The 17,899-nt window shown below is 50.6% G+C and overlaps 6 protein-coding genes across 6 annotated transcripts; 3 read left to right on the top strand and 3 right to left on the bottom strand.

Annotated features, from left to right (window-relative positions):
* Positions 1 to 872: 872 nt before the first annotated feature.
* On the top strand, positions 873 to 2,107 carry NCS57_00928100 (uncharacterized protein; the record flags this gene model as incomplete). Its single annotated transcript, XM_053059059.1, has 5 exons — positions 873 to 1,225; positions 1,280 to 1,369; positions 1,420 to 1,646; positions 1,698 to 1,882; positions 1,940 to 2,107. The coding sequence occupies 5 exons, from the start codon at positions 873 to 875 to the stop codon at positions 2,105 to 2,107; spliced, it is 1,023 nt and encodes a 340-aa protein (XP_052911130.1).
* Positions 2,108 to 2,464: 357 nt separating this feature from the next.
* NCS57_00928000 (Zn(2)-C6 fungal-type domain-containing protein) lies at positions 2,465 to 4,549 on the bottom strand (the record flags this gene model as incomplete). The annotated part of the gene is made up of 5 exons (XM_053059058.1): positions 2,465 to 2,746; positions 2,808 to 4,062; positions 4,124 to 4,273; positions 4,347 to 4,423; positions 4,496 to 4,549. The coding sequence occupies 5 exons, from the start codon at positions 4,547 to 4,549 to the stop codon at positions 2,465 to 2,467; spliced, it is 1,818 nt and encodes a 605-aa protein (XP_052911129.1).
* A 1,584-nt stretch (positions 4,550 to 6,133) lies between these two features.
* On the top strand, positions 6,134 to 8,842 carry NCS57_00927900 (HMA domain-containing protein; the record flags this gene model as incomplete). The annotated part of the gene is made up of 6 exons (XM_053059057.1): positions 6,134 to 7,006; positions 7,054 to 7,549; positions 7,607 to 8,181; positions 8,238 to 8,375; positions 8,434 to 8,696; positions 8,749 to 8,842. 6 exons carry the CDS (start codon positions 6,134 to 6,136, stop codon positions 8,840 to 8,842), a joined length of 2,439 nt encoding a protein of 812 aa, XP_052911128.1.
* A 451-nt stretch (positions 8,843 to 9,293) lies between these two features.
* Positions 9,294 to 9,765, bottom strand: NCS57_00927800 (Kp4 domain-containing protein; the record flags this gene model as incomplete). Its single annotated transcript, XM_053059056.1, has 2 exons — positions 9,294 to 9,585; positions 9,638 to 9,765. The coding sequence occupies 2 exons, from the start codon at positions 9,763 to 9,765 to the stop codon at positions 9,294 to 9,296; spliced, it is 420 nt and encodes a 139-aa protein (XP_052911127.1).
* Positions 9,766 to 14,359: 4,594 nt separating this feature from the next.
* Positions 14,360 to 15,994, top strand: NCS57_00927700 (uncharacterized protein; the record flags this gene model as incomplete). Its single annotated transcript, XM_053059055.1, has 1 exon — positions 14,360 to 15,994. One exon carries the CDS (start codon positions 14,360 to 14,362, stop codon positions 15,992 to 15,994), a length of 1,635 nt encoding a protein of 544 aa, XP_052911126.1.
* A 295-nt stretch (positions 15,995 to 16,289) lies between these two features.
* On the bottom strand, positions 16,290 to 17,817 carry NCS57_00927600 (uncharacterized protein; the record flags this gene model as incomplete). The annotated part of the gene is made up of 2 exons (XM_053059054.1): positions 16,290 to 17,567; positions 17,617 to 17,817. 2 exons carry the CDS (start codon positions 17,815 to 17,817, stop codon positions 16,290 to 16,292), a joined length of 1,479 nt encoding a protein of 492 aa, XP_052911125.1.
* Positions 17,818 to 17,899: the final 82 nt, after the last annotated feature.

The following is a 17,899-nucleotide window of genomic DNA, read 5'->3' as shown; positions in this document are numbered from 1 at the left end:
GGACAATTCTCGAGCACGTTCACTTCACTGCTTGCTATCACAATCCACATAAAAGATGAACAATGAGTAAATACTCTCATATAAAGCAATAATTCATTTCTATTTCAAGGTTCAATGCGTGCAAGGCATATGCAAAATTCGACAACAGCTTTAGAAGCTGACGGTCAATCTCGGAACAAAACAAGTAGCATCCCGTTCAGCCTCTCCCTGACTGGCTTGCACATCTCTCGAGTCAGACTGTTGCCCCAAATCACACCCTCATTTACCAACACCAAGCAACACTTCCTCCCACGTTGCAAAGCAACTCTGCAATTAGACCAACTCCTCATGTCGCATGTAACGAGGCGCTCCCAAATCGAGAAAGGATCGTGTCGCTCGGTCCGCTCGCCGCCGGCACTTGATTGGATTGGCGGCCTTCCGAGCCATGCATGGGACAGCCGAGAGTTTCTCGCTTGGGGGATAGCGTCGACTGCTAGTTCCGGGCGCCGTGGGCCGCTCTCCGCGTTCTTACCCCAGGAATAGGGGATTGTCAAGATTTCGGCAGTCGGACGATATGCAGATCAGCTTGATAGGTATGCAAAGCGGTCCGAGAGGCTTCAATGGTATCCTGAGAAGAGTTGAGAGTGTGTTTCTGGTATCGAGACAATCGAAAATACATGGCTATCATTCACACATTTGCTGCACCTCCGGCTGAGCGGCGAACCACTCCCGTTCTTACAACCCCTATCTAGGTCGCCGCATCAGCTTCACGGATCACTGTCGGATCCTATACCGCCCCGTGCCCCGGCGTGGCATCCGGGGTGCATATGCTAGAGTCATGGTAGCTGCAACGGTCCGAACAAGGTGGGGGATTCTGGGGTAGAGCAGCGTGCATGCCTGCTCCTGAAACCCTACCTGACTCGGCAGATGATAAGTCGCAGTACCGAGTCAGTCGATCCAAGCCCAGTACCGACTATAAGTCGTTTCTGTCCAGCTGTTCTCGCCGCAGTGATCTCAGCAACCCAATTCCGTCTTCTCTTCTTTACGAGTATCTCCTTATTATGACAACCCCCAAGTCTCAGAGCGGAAGCAGTGACGTCGATATGGGTCGCGTTGAGAACCTTGAGAATGTGCGCTCTGCCGCCAGCATCTCCATGAGCCCAGAGATGTTTGAGAAGCTCTACCTTTCCCCGCCGAATGCCGTCAAGGGAGATCTTAGGAAGACATTTGGCAACCCAACTCCCATGTTCGCCTGCCCATTACCTCCACTCAAGAAGATCGTGATCTAATGAGAAGATAGGGCACTTGCAGGGTTTCTGCTGGCTTTGATGCCTTTGACGGCTGCACTGATGGGTTGGCGCGGAGCCAGCAAGTTTGCCTCGTCCAACATGTATGTTTCTCTTGCGCTGCCTCGCATAATCACTCTAACACGTTTCTTAGTCCGGCCTACTTCTTCTTAGGAGGCGTCCTCATGCTGATCAGCGGCATCTTGGAATGGATTCTGGGCAACACTTACCCTGCCACCGTCTTCAGCAGCTTTGGCGGTTTTTATCTGACTTTTGGGGGCACCCTTAACCCATCTTTTGCTGCATTCTCTTCATATGCGCCACCAGATGCCAAGTCTGCGGCCGAAGGCATGACTACTGAAGGGTTCAATGCCAGCCTAGGTATGAAAGAGTCTCGTCCATACACTGCACGCGCTAATCACGATTCATCAGGCTTCTTCTTGTTGGCAATGGCTATCCTATCCATCATATACCTCATCTGTTCCCTACGAACCAACGTCGCCTTCGTCATCATCTTCCTGACGCTGGTCCCAGCTCTGTTCCTGCTCGTCGGGGCATTTTGGGTTTGGGCTGAAGATTATACGGCCAATACACCCCTCGCCCAGAAGCTTTGCCAGGTACTTTGGTCCTATTTTACAGTGTCATGTACTCTTGCTAATGGTTGTGCTTCGTAGGCTGCTGGGGCATTACTATTTGTCACTTGCCTGTCAGGCTGGTATATCCTCCTCGCCATCTTGCTCGCTGTTGTCGACTTTCCGATCCAGATTCCTGTGGGCGATTTGACAAACGTGGTCAAGAGCAAGAGTTCTAAGCCGTCCTATGGTGGCGATGGCGAGGCATAAAGGGGGCTGGCGAGTTTCTTCTATTAGATGATGCAGACAAGGTGAATCGGTCTGATATACGATGAGCGGGATGCTATATGGGGTATCTTCGTCCAAAGAGCCGTTCTGCTACCCAGGGGGGAAATTTTCACCGGACTAAGGCCCGGCAGAAATTGAAAAATGTGGTTATAGCAGTGAAAAACTTGATAGAAGCCACAAATACTTGTCCAAAATTGAATGAATTATCTCAATCCCATGCCGCCCTTGTTGCCTTTCAGTAAGAAACTAGCCATGACAAAAAAACTAACCCAGATGCTCACAATACACTCTAGTAACCTTCCATAGCCTCATGCGCTGTCCCCATTTACCATAAACACTTCATGCGGTGAACTGTACACCCGACAGTGATTCAGTGCCAGCCATGTCAAAAGAGCTACTCGCTGTGAAATCTACGTCAAAGTTGAGAAACGACGGTGACTGTAAGTTTACAGGCAGTTGACCCTCTGGACTAGTGGACCTGGAGCTCCCACACATGGCGCCGTAGTCTACCATGGACCATAGAAGTGCCTCCAATTCTGGTTCGATCTCAAAAGAGGCATGTGGATCAATCAATCTTTGGAAGGCTTGGGCATGTGCGTCAAAGTTGACGAGTTGCGTGTGCTGTTTACAAGTTAGCTGCTTTAGTGCTTGAAACCACCATTCAATATTTTGTTTTGCTTACCATCTTTGAAGCATGATCCCAGAATGCACCCATGTCTTTCAGAATGCTAAGACATTGCTGTCCAGGTTCAAGAAGCTCATGAGGCCCTTGTGATTTGCTCGAGGCGCCATGAATAAACAGCGAGAGCACACTGCCTGCAAGGCATGTTGAATAGGCGTAGAACGACGCCTCAACATGACACCCGGCTTTCTGCGCCTGATCCAGCAGAGCCGGTATCTTGCAGGCGTGCTCACTGCACGTTTGGAAACTTCGAGACAAGAAACTCGAGGGGGCCTTTGACTTGAGCTTTTGCAGTCGAAGAGCCAGGAGGAACGGGTGATTGAGCAGGCAATGACATAGGTGGAAGACGACGCGTGCAAAGATGGCGTGGCCGACTGTTTGATGATCTAGTGAGCCATCGGGTAATGTGTTGTTGGCGATTATGTCGTTGACTGAGAGGTCCTCCACATGTAGGTGTTGCTCAGTCAGGAGGAGAAAGGAATTGATTGCTGCAAACTCGGAACGCGAGTCCCATGGCAACACATCGTCTGTCTCTCGCTCATGAAGCACGTAACGCGCACAGCGGCCCAGAGCGGAAGCCACGAGGATAGCAAGAGTGAAATGGCCGCGAATCTCGCCAAGATCTGTGTTCCAGTTCAACAGTTGGTGGAGAGTAGCAGTTTGCTTCCAGGTGCCGGTTCGGAAAACCTCTTCCTCGCAAGGTAGTTGGACATGGCAGTCTTCGTCGGCGATGGCTGGAGGTCTGGCTTTGCCGCAGGATACCAACTTGTCAAGAAGATATACCGACCAGAAAACTCGTCTCCGTTCTTCTTGTTCGACAATTGGGAGCATTGGACTGGGTTCTTTCATGAGCTGTAGATCCTGGGCAATCCTGACTGCGAGACCGATCTTAAGCCATCCTGAGCTTGTTCGGCCAGCTGTAAAGTCCACAATAGCCAGGAGGTTGGTTGTTTGCGCGACATGAAGATTTGGGCAGTTTTCCACCGTCAAATGCTCATTCAGAACACTCAGCCAGGCTTGTCGCGCATAGCTCTCCATTGCCTCGTGTGTTCGTCCTTGGAAGTAGTCGTGGTTTGAGAATCTCACCGAAGATGCCAGAACCGCAAAGATCAAGCATCTCGGTAAGATCATGAGCCCGAGCAACTGTCGGAAATGTTCTTCTTGGAAATACGCATACGGCTGGTTATGGGCGTGGATGAAGTACGTGTCGACCAGATGCTGCACTATTTCATCGGGTGGCATCGTGCTGAAGGGTCTGGATAATAGTTAGCCGGGAAAGGTGGGGTAGGTCGCGTGAAGTGCTTGTGAGGCCTTACTGTGTGTTCGAATCAGACTGAGTCAATGGCGAGGGCATGGAAAATGATAATCGTTGCTGGCTTTCGAAGCCATATTCTTGCGAAGGCATCGATGGTCGAGATGGGGAAGCAGCATCTTCCAAGGATTGATCCGAGTACTTGCGACTGGCGCTTCACGAGGTGTAAGCGTACGTGGACGTCGCCCAAGATTGCGCGATGGCTTCATAACATTGCGCCCACTTACCTTGCCTCTTGGGCTCCTTGTTCACTCAATCGAGCCAGCTGAGCTTCAATTGTGCTGAGTCTCCTCAGTAGATCCGGCTATGACATCGCAAGTTAGCCATTGTATCTACGGCAGCCCGCAATTGCTATCATCTCGATCGGGGGTCATACGTCGCCAAAGCCAGGAGGGAAAGCAGCAAGCGGATTGGCAGCCATGGCGGCCATGGTCGCAGAGTAGGACTCGTAATGGCACGACCGATTGACGCGCCGACAGTTCATGCATCGTGGGCGATCTCCAGAGCATTTCGTCTTTCGCTGTCTATAGTCAATGTTAGCATTGGCGTCCATTGTTGACAGGTCAAGTCGCAAATGCGCATCCTGGCGATTGAATCACGGCGCATCGGAAAGGAACGCGGAGCTCATACCGACAGCTGGTGCACGCCTGTCGAATGCGCCGGATGCCTCCGGACCCCGAAGAAGGCGGCGCCTGGGGCCTGCTCGACTCTTGCCAGGCGGCAGAAGAAGTTGTTGTGGTGGACATGGCTCTAGATAGGACGCGCAGTCATGGGGTGGTTTGACGGTCCGGGAGAAGGAGGTCGAGATAACGTCAAAGTAACGATTTGTGGGCTTGTTGCGATTCATGGGGAAGCGTCGTCATTGCTCGGGAAGCACGAGTTTGGTGAGAGACCGGACCCAGGAGTTGACCCATGGCCGAGAGCGGGGTAACCCTCCCTTCGTCCTGGGGGCAAAGTGACAAGGGAAAGGGAAACGCAAAGGCACCTTGGTTTGCGGCCTGAGGAGCGAGTTGAGTTGATCCCCCGGGTCGAAGCTACGACGCAAGAGGGTAGCTTGCGGGGGTGGAAATCCGGGGGCATGCGGGGATGGTATGGTTCATCTTTGCTTTTTTTGGGTAAGATGGGCTCACGAGCTGCCCTTGGATGTGTTTGTGGTCTCCGGTCCGACTGGGAACAGCTCAAGGCGAGGGTCGAACAGCTCGGTGGTCGACCGAGACTCTCAGCTGCCGTGTTCACACTGACGGGGAATTGGAGCTACTGGCGTGTTTGATTCAACTCATTACTCATTCTATATCACATCTGTCCATCACCATCTTCTGCGACCATAGGTTCTACTGTAGCCCCGCCGCCAATGACTCGGTTAACCGTTGTAAGGGGACGCTTGTTCGCACCACCCACGTGCCGCGCCTCAACCAAGCCTGATTCAACTCGATTTTGGGTCACCTCGTGGCGTCGGTAGTTCGCTCGCTAACAGGCGAGGGTCTGCCCCTGCCTTGAAGTCTAGTTCTGTGGAGATGATTGGTCGTCTTCGGACATGTGCTCCATGACAGTGACGGAAATTCCGGGGCTGTGTTGCCCCGCGTTATCCAAGCTCCAGAACCCAGATCTTGACAAGATTGCCAGTAACTCTGCAAGCAATTGTGGGAGTCATGGGGAAAGCACGGGAGAGGCAGCTCGAACAGTGACTCCTCTGTCTCAAACCATTCTGGACCAAATACGGCATAGTTCTAGCGCTGTGACCTCCGTCCCGATGCCGTCGGAGGTCGGACCGCTCAGTGCGGAGACTGTCCCGCAATATATCCCGGCAGCTCCCCGGCTCCTCCGCACCAACTAACAGCCCTGGTTGGCTTCACCAGCGACGATATTATTGTTGATGATCATGGCATTTTCATTCAAAAGAAAATACCAGGCACAATAACGAATAAAACAATCATCAACTCATAACGACACTGAAACCCAATGCCGCAAAACACCGTACTTTATTGACGACACTGCTCGGTTCGCTGCGTCCACCATGGCTTGCTGCTACATAGCTGCCTTCTGCATCAGCCAACTGGTCAACGCCTGCCAGTTTCTAGACCTCGACAACTCGATTCGATACAATGAGGACAAGTCCGAGTTGCAGTATCCTGAGAGGCCCAGAACAGCCGACGACCAGAAAGTCGAGAGCAACTCGATTGTTCTGTCGCTCTCAGGCATGACATGCTCCGCCTGCTCGAGTTCCGTAGAGGCCTCTTTGAACAGCCTTCCCGGTGTCGATAGGGCTAGGGTATCGTTGGCTCTTCAACAAGTAACTGTCATTGGGAACAGTCCAAATCTCGACCGAGAAGCGATCAAGAATACGGTGCTTGATCTTGGATATGGAGTGGAGATTGGACCTCGATCACCGAAGGAGATAATAGACGTTTTACTGTCCAAAGAGGAGATTGCTCGGCTCAAGTCAAGTTTCTCTCAACTTGCTCAATGCGCCACCGTTATCCAGCTCGTCAGCTTGCTCCTCTCAAAATTTGGGCGAGAACGGCTATCCTCGTTTATTCTATTCTTTATCCATCTGTTTTGTGCATCCCTCGTTCTATTTGCACAGCATCAGTACGTCTCATGGATACACATAGACGGCTGGAAATGGGTTCGAGGTGGACAGCCGAACATGAACACACTCATCTCCTCATCCGTCTCCCTCGGGACAGCCTTCTCATTCCTCGACCTTCTGGTTCGAGGCCCTGTCAAAGCCACGCCATATTATAGTTCAGTCATTGGACTTGCCCTTGTGGTGGTTTCTGGGAGATATCTCGAAACCATGTCCCGCCGGTCTGCGGCCGAACACTTGATCAGGGTCTATCAGCCGCTTCTGGAGGACCAATATGTCAAGATGTACTCGACGGGACAGGTACACTTTCCTTCACACTCAAAAAGTATACCACTAACCATGGATAGCTCGTCCCTCAGAGCTTCCTTCGACCCGGAGATGAAATCGTCATCGAATCCTTTTCCACCATTCCGTGCGATTGCTACATCACTCTTGGCTCGGCTTCAATCAACCAAGCAATTGTAACAGGCGAATCCATGCCGGTCAGGAAGAGCGTCGGCGACTTCCTTCTTGGCGGCACTCGAAATATGGGCCAACAGCTTGTCTGCGTCGTGCACAAAGAACAGGGCAGCTCGTTCTACGCTCAGCTGGTACAGAGCGCCGTTGAAGCCTCCGGATCCAAGTCGGAAGATTTCCAGTTTTTGGACCTTACAATGAATTACTTTGTCATCATTGTCATGTCTCTGGCCATTTTGGTGCCCCTGAAAGACATTTACTGGTCTGCCCACTCGTTGAACTACACGTTTCTTCGGGCGGCCATCCTGCGTTGCATGACGATCCTGACCTGCGCGTGTCCATGTGCATTGGGACTAGCGATACCCTCAGCAGTTGTAGCAGCTGCTAGTAAGTCATATACCCATGGATCCGATAAGAGAATAGCAAGATTGACACTTCCATCAGACGTCGCTAGCCAGAAGGGCATAGTCCTAACCAAAGGGTTTTCCACGATTCAAAAACTTTGCAGCACCCAAACGGTCGTATTTGACAAAACTGGGACCCTCACGAAGGCAACATTAGACGTTTCGCGCTTTCAGACGTCAAAGACATGGGCCCATCATACGGCAGACTTTTGGACCTACATATGTGCGATCGAGGAACACACCATGTCGACTCATCCCCTTGGACGAGCCATCTTCTCCGCCGGAGTTGCGCATCTAGAAGATCCTTGGGTCGAGGCCAAGATGGACCTTTGCACTGAAGGAGTAATGGTTGAGCCGGGTATGGGGATTTCGGGGGATGTGTCGATAGCGAGTCAGCCGTGGCAGCACGTCACCATCGGGAGTCTACGGTACCTGCAATCCTGTGGCATACTTGATCTCCCAGAACCGCCCCAGGAGTCCGGCTGTGGAGTGATATCTGTTCACATCGGCATAGACTACACATATGCCGGAACACTGTTAGTCACTGACGCCGTGAGGGAAGACGCCAAAGCTACGATGAGACAACTCGATCTCATGGGTTGTGAGACCAAAATGGTGCGTGACTAGCGGGGGAGGCGATGGTCTTATCATGATTGCTGATGGTTGAACAGCTTACCGGAGATGTGTCTCACTCGGCTCAGCGAGTTTCCCTTGAACTTGAGATTTCCGTCCTGGCGTCTGAAGCCAAACCCCAGGACAAACTGAACATGATCAAGCGTCTCCAGGACGATGGAAGTATTGTCACCATGGTAAGTGTCCATCACGGTGATCTCTCTGTCGACTTTTCTTTTCTAATCTTCTATCAAGGTTGGAGATGGGTTAAACGACGCTCCAAGTTTATCCGCCGCTGACGTCGGCATTGCCCTTTACCACGAAGCCGCAACTCCTACAGTGGGTGCATCCGTCGTGATTCTCAACTCACGCCTGGATTCGATCCCCTTACTTCTGAAAATTGCCAAGCACACAGTTCAGCAGATCAGATACAATCTTGCTTGGGTTTTGGGCTACAACTGCGTCGCTCTTAGCATGGCTGCCGGATTCATCAGTCCTTTTGGCGTTGTTTTGACACCGTGAGTGGTTTCTTCCTGCACATGTCTTGATGACACTGACTAATCTGGCCAGACCTCTTGCGGCGGCGTTCATGTCGGCTTCTTCGATACTGATCACTTTGAATGGGCTTTGGTTACGCAGTAGGTTGGCTGCTTTGGATACCTAGTAGTCGTTGTCACTTAGCATTGAAGAAACGCAGTAGAGTGAGATTTATTGTCTCTCATCTATACAATTCCTGCTCATAGGGACTAAGTGATTATACCCTCGCCTGTACTACTCAAATGTCAGCAAGGCTGCATTCCCACGTGCTCGTCTTGTTCCCAGAGGGCTTCTATTCGCACACTTGACCCCAGAGCTCTGATGCACGCATGTGCACGTATCACCACCGTTCATGTCCAGAGGTGCTCTTTGCACGTTTGACACTTGGTTGATAAAGTAAGATTGCGTTTTGCGATATGTACATTCTCTGCCTCTCCCTCGCGACAAAAATGCTTCAAAATAAAAGAGACGGTTTATGTACAATTGTCCAGGCAAGTATGCTGCTCATCTGATGGTTCCCCAAACTCGTCTCACATAGACATTAACATCCCCCAAGACCCCCGATGCGCAAAGCGCAATTAGCATCGTCTGGAACCCTCCGTGAATCCAGTGCATGGGTTGGAGACGTAGTTGAAGGTCAGCTCGCCCTGAGCGACGTCATTGCTGCCAGGAAATCCGGTGGGAACGCTACCGCAGGCAAGGCATCCATGCTCGGTAATGTAGTGAGCAAGCTCCTTGGCCTTCTGTCCCTGCCAGCCGCCCGTGTTCTGGAAGAAGGCGCAGATGGCACCAGCATCGTTCTGTCTGGTGACACAAGCGATCTGTTGCCCATTGTTGTACCAGCGGTTTGGGTCGACACCGTTGAGGAGACTGATGGTTGTTAGCTATAGGAAAGGTGAAACTGTGGTTTTGGAGGGCTTACTTGACCATGTCCTTGGACACGTTGGCACCGTACAGCATACAGTTGGCGGAGCCACGGCAGTTGATTCCGAGTGCATCAACACCAACGGCGACAGTGGCGAGGGGAAGAAGGATGGATTCGAAACGCATTGTGAAGGCTTGGAAGGAATTGGCGGAGATTTCGAGTGGATGGATCGATTGATGCTGAGAAGAGTCTGGCTGAGGTTGGAATACTGAACTCAAGAGTGGCGGCAACCCCAATGCTATTTATCTTTCAGTTGATACCCATAGAAACAAGCCATACATGTCTGTAGGGGTTAAATCTCATGCTCTGTGCCTGTTTGCCATCTCCGTCCAATGATTCCACAGCTTGATCATCACAACCCTGACGGTGTACATTGCATTGTAGTATCCTCTCCACTGCTTAACTCGGTGAGCCCCGAAACAAGGCCACCAGTCAAAGAACTTTGTGTCTAGCTTTTGATGAGAGCCAGTCCGCTCATCACATCTATGGCCATGCGCTGAGAAGAAGCCAGAAACTGGGCAACTTTGGCCGAAAGAGCATGAATCAACTAATACAAGGGTCGGCCGCCGTCGCCGCCAAGGATCAACGGGCCGCCCACGGACCATCGGCCGGCAGTCACTCTCTCCACTTGTGATCCAACGCATGCGGGCATTGGCCCTTGCTAATATTCAGATATCATTTATCGCTGGGTCATGGTTTGTTCATGTCCATTGTCTGGATAATCACAGTGCTGTGACTACAAAGGCCCCCTGGTTCTCGAGCCCCCGCCCACTCCAAATGATCTGCAATTGCATGTGGAATCAATGTCGAAGGGGTCTTGTACTAATCGGTAAGCATATGGTAATGCAAAATAAGGTGGCATATGAGTGCTCTCGATGGGCTACAAGATAACTGGGCATACGAAATGATCAACAAGAGCAACTTCAACGTGCTGGAGTTCTCGAAGCTGATCTTTCATGCAGTATAGGGTATTTGACCATGTCTGTGAAGATCCTGGGATGATGGCCGATGGGGATGCCCATAATTACTGCATTATGGTTCATTTCAGGGCCTTTGCCGTTGTTTCCTTTTGGGGGATACATTGGCGATGTAACTTAGAAAGAGGAGCCCCTTGCTCCGTCTGCCGAAACACCTGCTAGGCATTGCCCTGCTGCCGTACGGTCCTTTATATGGCCCTGTTCGAAGAGGTCCACGAAGGAGAGGTTCTCTTGCATCAAGTCACAATTGCAGTCCATGCAATTATATGATTAGTAAATGAGAGCTGATGCATTGTAAAATCTATACGAGGAAGTGAATTTCCATCTCTAGCCTCCAGAACGCAACAGTTATTAGTCCATGGATTCATTTTACCAACCCACTACACATAGAGCCGAGATTACGCAGCGCCCCCTGCGTAAGAAGGACGGAAATGAAAAGTCCGCCCAGTGAATCCATCCACATTGTCCCAATCCCCGTGGTACTGAGGACGACAGTTACGATGGTGACAAAGCTCATGAGCCCATCCAGCCGATGGTGCATGGCTGTTGATTTCAACAAGGTAGAGCACTGATCCTTTGCGACCTTGAGTGCTTTGTCATTGTCAGTACACAGTTACTATTTTGCCCAATGGGCACTTACTTCTGTGATAAAGCCACTCTTTCACAAAGACAGTGATAAGAGCTATCCACACCGCATGGAAGTTTGTGCCGGAGGGGTTAATCGAATGCTCCGAGGCCACATCAAGAGGAGTGTCAAGGCCAGGTGACGCAGTGAAGGACTGCAGTTGAAGACTTTTCATGTTTTTCCGTGCCATCTGTAGACCCAGAACAATGAGGGCACCTGAAGAAACGAGAGACGACGTCTCCTCCAAACGTCTGGCTGCCGACGTGTCTTTCCTGATTGTGCGTAGATGTTGACACGCACACACAACAACGAGCGCAACAAGGTCAGTTGCCATGTCGCCAGCGCTGTGCCAACCGTCTGCAGAAAGAGAGCTAGATTGGAATGCCCACCCTCCGATTAACTTGAGGGCTGTGAGACACACGTCGGTGATTACGCCAACCTGTACGGCTCCGACGCTAGCGTCGGCTCTGGATTGCTCATGATGGTGGTTTGCGGGTGTTCCGTTCATGGTTAAAATGGATGATGAATGTTTGGGCTCTACCTCTGGACTGATGGTCGAGATTTATAGAAGATGACGCGTATACAATGGTCCTACATTATGACTTCCACATAAACATCGTCATGAACAGGGCAAATTCATCCGCAATTCGATCGACACGACACAAGCCCAAGGCTTTGCTGTGGTGCGAATGCGAGTGTTGTGTATTAATCCAATCATCCAAGTCCGACGGGACATATTAATGGACCAATATGATGCCCTCATCCTTCCCGCAATCTACGATCGGGACCCGAGATCTCCAGTACGCGCCCACAGGGCTGTGTTTCATTATTAATTGACCCTCAAAGAAATGCTGACGGGACGACGAAGAGCTGAGCCACCTGTCGATCTCCCGGCACGGGGCCCGGCAATGCCTGGTCAGCACTAATAAGACGATGCTTCATTCGTCCGAACGGCTATCCGACGGCCACGAGGGTTACGTCACTGACTTTAGTAGATGGTCATTGGCTGAATTGACGATCGCACTCGCACTCGCATCTGGCAGTTGTTAGTTGACGACAGAGGATAGTTACACAAATGGATGCATGACGAGAAGGACAATTCGATATAGTTACGTTGAATATGAGACGTCACGATAGAAAGCAGACTAACGTATGTGATAAGTGAGTGGGCCAGACAAGCGAGTGGGCCAAAAATCTCAACCTTCAAGATAGGATTCAAGATAAAAACATAATAAAGCATTTAGTTAGTTAAATTAAACTACTTTCTTCTTCCTCAGATAGCTCAACAATAATTTGATATGTTCTTCTGTTATGACCGGCCTTGCCGCATATTCCACAGCAGCTTTCCTTCGGTCGCGCCAACCTGCCTCGACCACCACTTCTCGACGATTCAGCCTGTATCTGTACATCAATATCCATTTGATCAATTACTTCCCTTGCCTCATCTATAGTCATCTTCCCTCTATCTTGTAGGCGGTTTCTTTTCGCTTTGCGCCGCCTGCTAAGGGCCTCATTTGACTGTCGAAGGTTCTTGACCTCAGACTTTAATAAGGTCATCTCATGCATTATTGCCTTTGTCCCCTTTGTCAATGACTTTAGAGCCTCAAGAATAGATTCCGGAGAGCTGCTTTGATGCCTTCTGATTCGTTTTTCGAGGTATTCAGACTGGGAGCTAGCTTCAAGGGCTGTCCTTGGGGTCTTTGAGACCCAAGGGTTAGGCTGGCTGGTCTCCTCCTCAAGGGGCGTTGGGGTCCGTAGATGCACATCAAGCTTTGATATGACACTTTCGGGGTCCAAAGGAACAAGCCCGGCTCCTCTGAAACCTCCCTTAATATTGCTTGTCGTCATAGTAGCCTGGTAGGCGGCGTAAAAGGCTAGGAAGAACTTAGTCTTCGAAATGTGGGTGATAGAGCATCTGATTAATTGCTCAATCTCTCGACCATATGCCTTTTTTAGCGGCCCAAAGTACCCAACATCAAGAGGCTAAAGTAGGTGAGACAAATGAGGCGGCATACAAAGCGTGACGATCTTGTTTTCCTCGTAGTACTTCTCGAATTCGACTGAATGGTGACTTTTATGCCCATTAAGGATTAAAAGACGATAGCGACCATTTGATCGAATAGTCGTATGCTGATTAAAGTGCTTAAGCCACTTAAGACCCGTCTCATTATCGGTCCAGCCATTATGAGCCATGGTGATAGCCTAATCGCCCGGGAGGTTGCTTTCTTGATACCAGCTGGCGAGGTGATACTAGCCTGCAACTATGATGAACGGCTGGATCGCCCACCCTTCTGCATTGATCGCCTGAATGACCGTAGCCCATTCCCGGTTTCCAGGCTGGACTGATTTCGGCTTTCCACGCCTCTCTGCGCCTGTAACGACCATTCCGCTTATAATCATACCCATCATAAAGCCGGTCTCATCAAAGTTATAGATATCGGCGAGGGTGATACTGTATTTCGCAATTATATTCGCTATGAGCGCGAACCAATTACAAATAATAGTCGGGTCTTCGCATTTAGCCCTCTGATAGTCATACTTACGAAAGAAATAAGTCTTAAGGTCTGGATGCCGCTTGACGAAGTTGGCAGCCCATCGCTTGCCAATAGGTAATACATCGCGGTCAGCAAGCAGCCAGTTCGCCATTTCTTCAACGCCACGCAGTCGCGGGGAAAACCCTCGCGAATCTAGGTTAAGAATGAACTGAATAATGATCTGTTCCTCTAGATCAGATAGCTTGCGTGATTTAGGAATAGTATCGCGTTGAGACTGTATGCCTTTCTGCCGGCGACCTAGGGTATTACGGTATATATCATAGATCTCTGCGGCTTTCCGGATACTTAATTTTGGGTTATTTTGGAGGGCTCGAAGAGTAAGAAGGATATTTGCCTCTTTATTTGATCGAGATATCTTAGGTGGTTGAGAATCAATTGATTAATTGAGAAGAAGAGAGGTTGAGGGATTTTTGGCCCACTCGCTTGTCTGGCCCACTCACTTATCACATACGTTATATAATCCAGTCAACGCACCTGAAATGAGAAGACAACAACAAGCACTTCCACTCATACACAATTCACCTTCTTCCTACAGCACAGATCAAAGCACCATCAGGACATCATGCAACGCTTTTGGCATCTCCTTCCACTTGCCTTGAATGGCTTCAGAGCTGCCAAAGCCTCTGAGTTGCCTGCCGCAATTGGACCGCCCCCCGACGCCAACCCTTTGGCTTTGGGACTCTACGCCACACATGAGATCCAAGAGCCTACCGCACTCGAAGTAGAGGGCGAAATTCCATCATGGCTAACTGGCTCTCTGTATCGTGGCGGAGCAGGTACCTGGGACGTCGGTAACTTTACAGCTGAACACTGGTTCGACGGCTTTAGTCGTAACCACAAGTTTGAGATTGCCAACGGTGCCGTCACCTACCGAAGCCGCAACTCAACTGACGAGCTGATTCACTTTGTCCGAGAGACGGGTATTTATCCGTCGGGTTCGTTCGGAACGGATCCTTGCAAGATCATATACGGTGCCATGGAGACTACGTTCAGGGATGGAAACAACACCTACGGCGACAGGGATAACAACAACGTCGGGGTAGCCTTCATCCCTAATTTTGCTGGTCTGGATCGTAACACCAGCAGCGTCGGATCGCCTTTCGACACCTTGGTCGTCACGACAGATGCCAATTCCCTGCAGCAGATTGACCCCGTCACGCTGGAACCCATTGAGCTCTTCACCTACCGAGCTGCGAATCCACTGTTGAGCAACGACGGACGAACGGCCGCTCACCCATTCTTTGGAACGGACGGATCTATCTACAACTATCTCCTCGACATGTCCCTTAAGACTCCTACCTATCGCGTCTTTGGTATCCAGCCTCCAAGTGGTGAAGCCAAGATCCTTGCCAACATCACTGACGCGCCGCCTGCCTATCTTCATTCCCTTTTCGGCACAGAGAACCATCTCATCTTGATTGTCTGGCAGGCTGATCTGGTAAAGCCCGGGAGGACCGTCATGGAGAGCATTGGTCCTTGGAACCCAGACCGGAAATCGCTTTTCTATGTCATTGATCGAGTCAACGGCGGTGTTGTCGCCAAGTATGAATCAGAAGATGCATTCTTTGCGTTCCACCAGATCAACTCTTTCGAGGCTGACAATGGTGATATCTACGTCGACCTTCCAACTAAACCGGATGCGAGCTTTTTGAGTGCAGCTAAGGTGCCCAACTTGCGAGCCAACATCGGCACTTCGCATGGCTCATCCAAGAACGACATTGCTGGAACCTTTACTCGATATCGCCTCCCCTGCCTTGGCGATAATGCTCGTGCCTCTAATGGATCCCTCATCACACACATAGCCGAGGTTGACTTCACTTTGCCCTATGCTGAGGCCAACATTGAGCTTCCGCGAATCAACGAAATATTCTACGCACGTCCTTACAGGTATACCTATGGTGTACACGTTAACCAAAAGGGCTACTTCAGCGACTCCATCATCAAGATCGACACTCAGACCAAGCAGGTTAAGACTTGGACCCCATCTGTCAAGCACCTCCCGTCTGAGCCAATCTTTGTGCCTACTCCTGGTGGCGAGCGTGAGGATGATGGTGTTCTCCTGACGGTGGCCATGGATACCACTAAGCGAGCAAGTTCTCTGGTGATTATCAATGCGACCACGATGGAGGAGATTGGAAGAGCTCGGATGCCGGTTGTTATGGGGTATGGGTTTCATGGTGTATGGGGCACAGTTTAAGATCGTGTTCGGGATAGGGTAGCGAGGCCATTGCCACTTGAGGCGATGATATCCAGCCAATAGGTAGACTAGTCATGAGGTCGGCAATTCATGATCCTGAGCCTAGATTTCTCCATCAGCTATCTAAGAAAGGCGTACTCATTCTGTCAGTCTGATCTTGCACTTAGCTGGGAAGAAGTGAAATATCATCTATTGACCTTGTACACACACTACCCTGCCCTAATCCAAAAGAGTGTCAGCCGCGAAGCAAAGAACACAACTCTCAAGTCACACTGCAAACACATAAAATCTACCTCTAAAGCAATCCCATCCTCAATAACCTGTTTCCAAACTCAATTATATAATAGTCCCCATACACAAGTCCGTGATCCCAGTAACGCTTATGATCCTTGGCGTTGTAGTTGGCCGTTGCGTTTCGAAGAATGGCGTCAAAGCGACTTCCTGCCTCAACCTCTTCAGTTGAAACGGCCCCATCGGCATAGACAGTTTTTGTCTTTTGCTGAGAGAGCGAAAAGTCGAGCGTATCTTTGATGATGGTGATGGCCATGTCCTGGAATCGCTTGCTTTCCTCGAAGCGACGTAGGCCTGCCAGCGCTTGAGAAAGGATGAGCATGCCATTTGCAGCAATGACACCAGCTGAAGAGTCTCGGAGTGGGTTGCTCTCATCAAGAATAGGCGCATCAAAGTCCCAGAGAGGGACATAGCGACCTCTCTTGCGATTCTCCCCAGGGACTGAAATCTCCACCACTGATGGTGACATCTCAAGGCGCATGATGAAATACTCAGCCATGGCAATCGAAGTCTCCAAGAATTCGATATCGGTTGTCCAAAGGTATGTCTGAGCATATCCCATGATACCCCAAGCCTGGCCACGAGCCCACGTGGAATTCGCCTCGTATCCTTGCCCGGTGCGACGGTCCTTAATGTCTCCTGACCGGGGATCAAAGTTGATGACGTGAAAGTGACTAAAGAGCTTCTTGTTTCCGCGAGGATCCTTCTCTGGGCGGAGATGCGAGCGGATGAGTGTCTTGGCATGTGCTGTCGCAGCGTCTGCCAAGTGTGTCTCCCCGGTTTGCGCTGCCGCGTAGTAGAGGAGGTCCAGGTTGCACATTGAATCAATGATGACGAGGAAATCCTCTGTTGCGCTAGAGATGTCCACGCCCTTTTGGTCGAGAACATCCCAAGATCGCATAGCGTTAACGGTCTTGTTATTACGCGTATAAAGCGACCGCGCTGCCGTAAGAATAGCGTCCAATGCGCGCTGGTCATGCAAAACTTCCCATCGCACGCGCATGGATGGCTGGATCATGAAAGACATGTCATGAGTATCGGTCCGACGAGCCATGGCGTGAATAGGTTCAGCCCACGCATCACCGAGCGAGATAAGCTTCTGAAGGAGTTGTTGCTTTTGCTGACCAGGCACAGTCTGTGGGTACTTGACGAGACGTTCTACTAGAGAGTAGATGCTGCCTGGGAAGAAGCCGCATGTCCAGAAAGAGGCTTCCCTAAGGTGGTATTCGCCTGCTTCTGGGCCACTCTGGAGAACATACTCCGGGTAGGCTGCTGGGGGATTCTGATGCTGGTCAGTATATGAAACGACATATCAATCTGTTGATACGCACATTGTTGACCAGGCCATTGACCGCTGTTTTAATAATCTTTGCCGCAATGTTGTCCTCGTATAGCTCAGACAACTGGCTCCTTAGAGGTAGAGTCGACTCCAAGCGTGACGGCTCAGAATCGGTGATCTGAGATTTGATGCCATTTCTAGGCGCAGTGTCGGCCTCGGCATCGCCAGAAGCTCGGTCTGCATGAGGTGCCATGATGATAATCTCGCTTGAAAGGAATTTTGTTGGTTAGTCTGGGTTGCATGAGGAGAGCCTCTTTTCTTCCTCTTCTTGTCTG

Source organism: Fusarium keratoplasticum, chromosome 7 (genome assembly GCF_025433545.1).
Source record: "Fusarium keratoplasticum isolate Fu6.1 chromosome 7, whole genome shotgun sequence".
In the NCBI taxonomy this organism is placed as follows: Eukaryota; Fungi; Ascomycota; class Sordariomycetes; order Hypocreales; family Nectriaceae; genus Fusarium; species Fusarium keratoplasticum.
Note: the sequence above shows the minus strand (reverse complement) of the source record. Positions and strands in the feature narration are given on the sequence as shown.